At 46.4% G+C, this 10,109-nt stretch overlaps 1 protein-coding gene across 1 annotated transcript in view; it reads right to left on the bottom strand.

Moving 5' to 3' along the window:
• Positions 1–1,611: 1,611 nt before the first annotated feature.
• CCDC3 (coiled-coil domain containing 3) overlaps positions 1,612–10,109 on the bottom strand; it is a 64,896-nt gene continuing 56,398 nt past the window's right edge. Inside the window, exon 3 of the mRNA XM_044423501.1 lies at positions 1,612–1,887. Coding sequence (XP_044279436.1) covers positions 1,612–1,887 — 276 coding nt within the window. The remainder of the gene's footprint in view (positions 1,888–10,109) is intronic.

Below are 10,109 nucleotides of genomic sequence, written 5' to 3'. Positions count from 1 at the left end.
CTGCAGAAATAGCTGGGAGACCAAAAAAACAAACAAACAAACAAACGACTCAGTTGTATTTAATATAGTTTCTTCATTTTGAGGCAGAAAAGTGAACATGGTTGACTGCAAAAGTTAATGGGAGAAATGTGCAGCCTTTACAGTTATTCCCAGTTTCTTTAATTTTAGAAGAATAATACAGAATGAAGAAGCAAGGGTGTTTTTTCCATTTAGGAAAAGTTGATTGCCAATATAAGTAAAAATATCTTTCAGTACAGTTAGGTTGCGTTCTAGAAATATTAAAATCATAAGTATTGTGAAATGAAATTTTGACATGCGGATGAAATTAGAATCCCTTTATTTAATAAAAAAGCATGGGAATCTATTATGAGATCTATTTCAAAATCTGCCAGTTGGCATCTCTGGCTGGATACCAGATTTTAACACTCATCACAGAACAGTTCCAATCAGTGCATTCTGGGCTTCTCTACACAAGGAGCATATTGCATATTCGTGATCCTTCCCTCATGGAAATGGGAAGATCCTTTGCATGGCATCCTCTTCCTCCAGGGCCTCTTCCACATTTGAAGCCATTTTTGTGGCTCTTAGGGACAATGAGGTATTCACTTTTAAAGGCACAACCAATTGAAATAAAGGCTTGTGTAATTCAGTAAGTGCATTATACTGCAGCACCTGTGTGGTTGTAAAAGACAACGTAAGGCACAGAAAGCAAAACCCTAGAAATCATCCCTGTGTAAATGACACTCTCCTTCTCCCACAAAAGAAAGCAGAAGAAACCTCAATGAAATGGTGGTTTCAATGCCTTATGCAGAGAAGTCCATGGTCAAAAGAGAATGCCTATCGGGTATAGAGCCTTAGGCCTAGGGACCCAACTGAGCCCTGTGGAAATCCTCAAAATACTCCCCTTCCCCCAAGCACAAATTCTTTGGTGGTTTCCCTGCATTCGTGTGGGTTTCCTTCCATTCTGAAAGGCTAAAATGCCTCTCCAAAGGCTTACGTTGGTATTTTTGGTCCTGCTTCTTTTGCCTTTAGCTCTGGAGGCAACCCTGTTTCACCACTGGAATGCGGCCCCAAGAACTTCTCTGAAATGGAATTTGGCCTTGGGGCTGAAGGAGGTTCAGCACCTGACATCTCTTCTTGACTACACTTAGACCCTGTTCTTCCATGCACACCCGCTTACATGCAGTTCCTTGGTGGTTTCCCATCCAGGAACTGATCGGGCCATTAGCTTAACTTAGAGCAATGCTGTAATCTTGGGTCCTTCCAGACCTTCCATTGGGCCTGAACTCAAGCACTCTTAATATCTGCTTGTAAAGCCAATTCCTGATTCATCTCAAACGTGGCCTCTAAAGTAAAAAAGAAGACTTTCTGAAGACAATTTACTCCTGTCCACATTTCCCCCAGATGAACATAAAAATGGACCTTTTCAAATCTTGTTTAAGGCAGAATTGAAATGCATGTCTTTTTATCCCGTTTAGCTTCAAGCATAGCACAGCGACAGCCAAGGGCCCTAAAGTCATCATGTCCCTTTTGAAGTGTAAGGTGGTGTTATCAGGAGAGGTGTATGCCAAGGAGTCATCAGGGTCTGTGCCTACGGCACCATACCTGGCATTAAACTTTAAGGTATGTGGCATGAGAGTTTGCTTGCTTTAAGGAATTGATGTGTGGGAACCGGCTTCCAAAGGAGGACAGCTTCTCACTGAGCTTTCGGTTGATCAGCTCTATGTGCCTGGTGTTCTTCCTGGCTTGCCTGAGTGACCGCTTGACTTTCTTCACTCGCTCTCGCAGCTGCTTATTGCGCTTCTCTAAGGTTGCCACCTTTTGCTGGAGCTTCTTCACGTGGTCTTCCTCATCAAACAAGGCTTTCTGCACTGAAGAGCACATGAGCTGAAATGACAGACATAGATAAATGCTAAACAAACACCATTTCAGTGCCCATACTGCGACTTCTCTATCATTCTGTTTGATTTTTTGAAACACTGTCATTTTATTGAATACCTGGACCAGAATCCAGAAAGACCTGGATTCTCATAGGTTTGATGCAGTGAAGCTTTCAAGAAACCTTACAAAGCTGTCACAGCTGGACATACTGTGCCTGTCCCTGTTTGAGTGCCTATTGGCACCCTGCTTTAGTTGTGGGCAGCTGCAGTTGTCTTCCCTTTTGTGGGCAAAGTCTACATCTTGTCTGGCTCAGCCGAGAAGATGGACAAAGGACACTCAGAACATCGACACCAATTAACAAGCAGGTGTTGGATGTCCGAGAGCCTATCAAGGCCTGCATGCCAAGCCCTGACCAGCTTATGTGCCTGCAGGAACTGCCAGCCCTCCCTGCACCCCTGCTTATCAGTAGGTTGCTTAGCTACAGCTGGACTTGCTAGGGTGGGAAACTCTAAACCTTGTTTAGACTGCAGGGCTTCATGGCATCAGCAGCAAAGAGGGTATGAGAAGGCGCTTAGCCCAACCCCAATTTGCTTGGACACTCACCTCTCAGGCAGCCTTCACTGACTGTTCCAGCTGATCGAAACCGACCTTGCAGACCAGTTCAGGCTGAGCATTGTAAGCAACTTGGTGCTAAACTCTTCTGAAAGCCAGATAACTTGTATTTGGGGCACAATAAAGAGCTAGAGTCCTTGTAAGTAAACCTGGATCTTGCATATAATTTCCTTGGAATCTCAAAGAGCCGATTCAACTCACCGCAGGGGGCTAACAAGAGGCAATACAACAGTATATCCAGGTAGTTGCCTGAGCAGGAGAACTGCCCATTTCATTACTCCCAAGTGAAGGAGGGAGAAGCTGCAGAGCTCTTCCCTCAACCCATTAGTCTTCCCTGGCTTCTGATGATACGGACTGGTTAGCAGACATATGGCTACATTAAATTAATATAGAAAAGAAAATTACCTTGGGGAACAGACTGTGTGGTTCCCATGTTATGTTTCGGGTGTCTTGGTTTTATGGCGTTGGAGGCACACAAGACACCCTTCTTTCATTCTGCCTTTCTCACTTCTACAGGAGGCTCCCAGTGGTCCCCATGCAAGTTTCTGATCAGATGCTGAGTGCATTCACTGAACCCCTGAGCTGCTGGACTGACCAAACTCCATTGGCATGAGGAAGATCACAAGAGGCTGCAGCGCACTCTCTGGGGCAGCCTTCCTAACCTGTTGCCCACCAGATGTTTGGACTTCAGCCCCTGGCAGCCCCAGCCAACAAGGCCAGTGGGTAGAAATTCCGGGGGATCATGGTGCAAAATTTCTGGGGGGCACCAGCCTGAGCAGTGCTGGTTTGATGTCATATTTGTACTGGGTAAGTAAGAAATTCTTCACAGATATTTGAAATTGCAGCTGCAAGATTGCGCCTGTGGCAGATAATGCCTTTCGAAGCATAGCATTCTGAGCACAAGTTACCAAGTTTAAAAAAGAGCTAATTATCAAACTACTAAGAAAAGTGTAGTAATAGAAATATTTAAACAAGTGCACCAACTCAGTACCAAATTAATCAAATTAGTAAAATAGCCTCTTCTTCAGCCACCTACTGTCATGACTCAGTTTGTTCTGTAGTGGTTTTGTCTATTATCACTATATAATTCATTTCTTTCTCTGTTTTTATTTTATATTTTTCACGTGCACAGGTGATAACATGTTAATTATGTTTGTTTGAAACTGAGAATCAGTGCTGAGCAATGGCTAGACTGAACATCAGGGCCACCACCGAAAGCAGCATTCCTGCATCAAATGCTCTCCTTTTACCAGCTAAGGTATGATTTTAAAAAATTGCCCTGTTTCTCAGTGCCATCAATGACAGTGTGTATCTCCTCACCCCAGCTTCCTATTCTGCATCAATGGCTATCAGGGCAGGGAGGAAGTTTTATTACATGATACAAAGGGGGAAACTCAGCACAAGAATACCATTTTCATTTTCATCCCTGTATTGCATGTATTTATAGGCAGCTTTGCATTCAGTTTGTTTGTTTGTTTGTTTAAAACATTTCTATGCCGCCCCATTCGCCGAAGCCTCAGGGCAGCTCACAACATAAAATTAAAATATAAAACATTCAAATATTCAACAAATTAACAATATAAAATAAGTCACCCTGGCCAGATAAAATAAGCAAATAATATTAACAATTAAAATGACATTTAAGTAAAAAGGTCTTCGCCTGGCGCCGAAAAACAACGACGGCGCCAGGCGGACCTCTCTGGGGAGCGCATTCCATAGATTGGGCGCCACCGCTGAGAAAGCCCTCCTCCGAGTACCTACCCTCCTAATTTCTTTCACGGAGGGTTCCCAGAGAAGGGCCTCTCCCGCAGATCTCAAGGGGCGGGCAGGCATATATGGATGTAAGCGCTCCTTCAGGTAACCAGGACTCAAGCTGTTTAGGGCTTTATAGGTCATAACCAACACCTTGAATTGGACCCGGACTTCAATGGGGAGCCAGTGAAGCTGACGGAGGACTGGAGTCATGTGAACATAATGCCCAGTCCCCGTCAGCAGCCTGGCAGCTCTGTTTTGAACCAGTTGAAGTATCCGGACCGTCTTCAAGGGTAGCCCCACGTAGAGCGCGTTACAGAAGTCAAGGATGGAAAAGCTACACAATACTAGAGCACCAAGAAAGGTGATTTCCCTAATGCTATTTCTTTCTTTTCCTTTAATCTGGAAGCAGGATGGTGACAGAAACAAAGAAGTAGCATCTCCTTGCTCTGCAGTATACAGTACAATCATCACAAAAGTAGATGCTTAGAAATGGCCTATGCCATACTCTGAGGATCATGTACAATATCTCAAAAACATAGAAACATGGGATGTGGGGCGGGGGGGGCAGCAAGTCAGAAGAGGCCTCCCGAGCCGTCTAGTGTGACCCCCGGCTCCAGCCAGCTCTGCTCATGTAATCATGTAGATGTTGTAAAGATACCTAAAATCTTTCATTCAGAGCCTGCTGGTCTGCCTATCTGAGCATCCCTCACCATTGATTTTGCTGGCTAAGCTGATGGAGTGCAGTCTGGCTACTTCAGAAGGGATCACCCAGCAGCCCACCCCAACCTTATAGTTTTCACTCGCGTTCCATTTTCCATGAGAGAACTAGGGCAGTCCCCCTATTTCAGATGTCCCATTGTGTTCTACTCAGGGGTGATCTAGGCTTCTCTGCACAGGCAGTGAAACAATATCCTAGCCATTCTGAGGTGGGATTGTTCCACTTTAGACTGCCTGTGGCAAGTTACAATTTTAATGCTCTTGTGCTTAAACAACTCCTAGTATGACAATGAACAAACAGGACCACAGTTGTTTTCCCTACTGTACTTCTTTTGTTCAAGAGAGAAGGCAATCAGAAGAGGAGCAACCTGACTCTTCCATCTTCCTTCATTCAGTTGCACCTACGGGCTCACAGGCCAGATGGTATTCTGTATTGGACCACTTCAGCTGAAAGTTTCACTCTCTGAATTCTAGCCCATGTTTTAAAATCAGCAACCAGCACCACTCTGCATGTAGTCAATGAACACACTGGGGTAAGGACTAATGCTTTTCCTGGAGAGTCCATTTGTCATTGACTGTTCATTTGTCAACCTGACTTGCAGAATTTTTTTGTAAATCTCTCACAGGAATTGTGCTTGTGTTCAGTCCTACAAATGTGGTTAGTTCTTGGTTGTTCTCTAGGATGTGATTACAATTCAATAAAACCCTGGCCAGACCAGAGTTGTTTCTGCTTTTAATCTGGTGTCCCTGATGATCACAAGTTTATGCCTCACTGGCTAGAAGATACGCTTTCATTGAAATAATGAAGGTTCACTTTCAAGTGAATGTGTCCAGGATCAGTCTGTACATTTGTCAATTGCTTTGTCACCTGAAAAAATGCTAGTGATGAGGCCAAAAAGCTACCTCATCCCAAAGAAAGCCAGGCCAAAACCACTGGAAATTTGGTTCTGGGCTAGATTTTTACCTTGCACTGGTTTTGCCCACCCTCCCTGCCAGCCAGCCCTTCCTTCCCTGTCTCCCCCCCCCCCCCCCACCACCCCATTATCATTATGCTTTCTTCTAAACTTACCTAGTAGTACAACAGAGGCAACATTAGCAATTAGTTCCTCTCTACCACCTCTCCTTTCACTAGAATGTCATTAAAGGCAGAAGCCTGGGGAAGCATGGCTTCTGAACTCAGTGAATCCATTAGCAGTCATAGCAACTTAGGATTCCCAGGTTCTTAGCATATGATGCTGCTTTTCTCACTTCTGCCAAGGTGCCCAACCGGTTGAGAAGTAGATTACTATTAGGCCTGCCACTCTGCTACCAGCATGCTCCAGTACCAGGCACACTGGGGAGTGTGGACTCTGTAAGTCCATAAGGAGTGGCGGAATCACAGAGGAGGAAGATCAGCTAACTTTTACTAACTTTTTGTGAGTGCCTGAGAAGACCTGATGGGTTGTCTCTGTGTTGACAAGGAAAATTAGCAGGAAGTGAGCATAAACCAAGAAGATCTAGGGAGAATTCACACAGCACTTGATTGGCCAGACTCTACGCAGGCCTGAGAAATCTTTGTTTTCTCACTAGGAACTTTATGTCCACCAACTGGAGAAAAGTTCAAAATGCTGGCTTGGGAAGGTGAATGTAAAATTGCAGAATGAGATGTTGCTTTCAGTACCAGAACTAGAGCCTGTACACAAATCCACTCCTGCTGCTCCCCTAAGCTTTCTTGATTTCAGCAGCCATTCCTTTCTTGTCCCAGGCTTTAGAACACCAGGCATCCTTCATCATGCATATCTTTATTGGCACTTCACAGCTAACAAGGCAATGCAATTCTAAAAGCTCCTTAGCAAACTGAAAAATGGCCTGAGTGTTGAACCCAAACTGGAAACTTTTTCCAGATACTTCCCTTTCATTCATGCTATAGGCTCCACCCTCAGGGTGGCTCTCACTAGTGGACGGATCGCCAGCAAAACCTACACAAGTCCTAACTGGGTAGTGCATCTCTCCCATCGTCTCATCTTTAGGCCAGGGACTGAGCAAAGCAATGGCTCTCACTCCCCTCCTGGGTCTTTTCCCATCTCTTCCAAAATATGTCTGCTTTCACATCAGCCTGGGGAACTGTGGGTAGTGAACTTGTTGGAGCTTCAAAGGCTGCTGCCCCTTTGATCCTCCTGCCCTCTCATTGCCTATACTTTGGTGTCATCCCCTTCAGAATACAAAAACACAGGCCCTTCAAAAGTCAGCAAAGAGTGAGTCCCTGACACACTATGCTAAGGGCCCAAAACAGACATTGCTTGAAATTTATACCTCGCAGCTAGGCAAAGCTGGCCCTGTCTCGAGACTGGATGAATCTCCTTGTCAGACAGAAAATGAGAAGGGCGGAGGATCACCCCCTCCCTGGGGCCACTGCTGCTGCACACACTTGGCTTGCCCACTGTGGCATATGCTTGAGCAGGAGAGAAAAAAGCAGGGCCCATTGGAAGAACAACCCCCTCCATACTCTCATTCTGCACCCTCTCGAGAAGAAGAGGCCGAAACCCCAGAGAGGCGGCCTGTCCAATCCCAAGCTTTGGAAGGGAGCTAAAGCAGAGAAATCTCGTATGGGTGAACTCTCTGGAGAGACTATTCAGAGGCATGCCTGCATTGAGGGTGATGGCAACAGAACTGCTTCCTATGTATAAGAAGCTGCACTGGACATATGGTGCACCAGTCGAGTTTTGTGTGGGTGCGAAAACCTGCTACTGATGCTTCTTTTGCCACATTTTACTCATGCTTTGTTTTACTCCCCTTGCCACCCCACTTCCTTACATCTCTCTCAGAGGGTCAGACCCTGTGCAAGATCTGAATCTAAATAAGCCCTCCCTTGCTGTGATAATGAATAATTATGTGTTGTTATGTCTATTTTTCATTCTCTGCTTTGCAATATTTTCTAACAAGCTGAAGTGGCTGGGGAGGGAAGTATGTTCACTTGTCTTGGAAAAAGACCAGCTGCTAACAATGATCCCAAATAATGGCCCACCAGAGTTGCCATTTATATTTGATGACTTTGACTGAATCAGCCTTACTAATCTGCTCGGAGGATTTGCCAAGGCCCAAGTTCTCTGTGGGAAATGCTGTCTGCCTACCCACCCCAAGAGCAGCTTTAGAAATCAAATGTGTGTACGCACAGAAGAAAATGCATTAAATGTGATTTTTTAAGCAATGTCCACCTATTTCAAGCTATGTTGCCACTGCATAGTCATCTGACTCAGACAACGCTGATTTCACCTGCATCGCCACTACCCAGCTCTCAACCTGCTCTACCAAATGTCCATATCATGAGCAAAAGAAAGAGTCCTTCAGAATGGCCATAAAGTGCCTTATGATTTGGATGAGGCTGATGTGACTCTGGTGATCTCTTCTGCCCGCTTCACCACATTCTTCTCTGTGGAAGCACCCATGCATGGATGCTGACCCAGCAAGATTCTACACCTGGTCCACACAACCTCCTCAGATTTCTTCAGGAACCCCCAGGGGCTTCTCCCTTCACAGCCAGAATCCTCTTCTGCATGGCAGGAGGCCCAGCCCAGAGTCTGCTGGAAAAATCACCCCCGACAAAGAAGGCTCATGAAGGCCGGGACTTGGCTGATGCTAGAACGGCAACATGGGTGGGGGGAGACGGCAGTGGCTGTGGTGTGTGACCACCCACGCTGATGTCACTTGGCAAACAGAAGGGCACTTCAGCCCCACTTTCCATTTTGGAGCACATTCTGACCCATGGGCCAAACTCTTCTCAAGACCAATTTGATGTTTGCGTAAAGCAACCCTTATGCAGAAGAGGACATTGCATTCAACAGAAAAAAAAATTGCACTTGACTGAAATGTCCACTTTGGAAGAACTCTTATAAGTGCAGCAACTCTACCCTCCTTTGCTTCAGGTCACCCTGCATTACACACCCACACTGAAAAGGTAGAATATTGTGAAACATTTGTATGTTTTTCTGTTGTGTGTTTAGTCTGTTTTTACTACGTACATGAGCAAGAGATGAGTGACTCAAAGATTGGCACCCATGACAAAGACCCAAGATCCTCCATCTATCCCCTTCTCAAGTGAAAGCCTTTTCAGGAGTGGAGACACCAGCACCTCCTTCCTCGCAGAGGTGCCGTGCACAGAACGCGGCAAATGCGGCATTGCAATCAGCGTTCAGTTCAATATGAATTCAATATGATTTCATCCGCAAAGTGCCTTGCTAAATTATCACAGCAGGCTTTTAACAGCACCAGCAAAGGATTTGCTAGGGGCATTTTCCAGAGCTTTTCTTTGAACCACCCAGAAAATTGCGGAGATGGCCATGCACAATCTGGTCACGGCCCTTTGGTGGAACGGTGCTTTGAAAAGGCTGTTTGTCCTGCTCAAGGAGCCAGCAGACTCCTCATGTCTGCCTTACCCCTAAGGAGTACTCGGGCTGTGTGTGGGCATCGCCATCAGGGCAATTGCTCTGAGAAGCTGTGCCCCTGCTCTGTCTCCCACCCTCCCTCCTGCTCCTATTCCAACCCTGACATTTCCAAGGACTCGCTGCAAGCCCTGCTGTCCCCCCAGCCCTGCAGCTGCAGGACTAACGCTGTCCTAACAGTCTGCCAGAAAACCTTCCCAAGCAGATCGATGCCCAGGCAGGCCTCTCGGGAAAGTCTTCCAGCAGGAGGCACTCCCCCTCTGCCCCTGTCATGGCTGCCCGCACAGATGCCTTCCATGCACCTGGCTGCAGCAGAGAAGCGGCCCCTGGCAGCATGTGTGAGTCCAGTGCACAGGGGAGTGCAACACAGGTGCAGTGGGTAGGTGCCTGCACACGGGCACAGTACAGGGCAGCAGAGGGAGTGCTCCTGTAGCGCTACGCTTGAGCAAGAATAAGTACTGGGTAAGCGGTTGCCTCTCTGAGTAGCAAAAACGAACAGGAGCAGCTGGCTGAGGCCTTGTCAGGGTAATGTGTGGGCCACAAGGTAGAGACAGGCCATGCAGGCAGGAGTGGTGCATGCTGGGATTGATTCCAAGCTTTGGGGGCTGATGGAGCACAGGCTGCCATTGGGAGGGAAGATGGAGAAGCATGGAAACCAAGTGACTGTCTGAACCCAGGACACAAGGTGAGATACCATGCTGTGCAGTTACCACACACGATTGCTTA

The sequence above is a fragment of the Varanus komodoensis genome, unplaced genomic scaffold (assembly GCF_004798865.1).
Source record: "Varanus komodoensis strain SLA01 unplaced genomic scaffold, ASM479886v1 scaffold13_3, whole genome shotgun sequence".
Classification (NCBI taxonomy): domain Eukaryota; kingdom Metazoa; phylum Chordata; class Lepidosauria; order Squamata; family Varanidae; genus Varanus; species Varanus komodoensis.
Note: the sequence above shows the minus strand (reverse complement) of the source record. Positions and strands in the feature narration are given on the sequence as shown.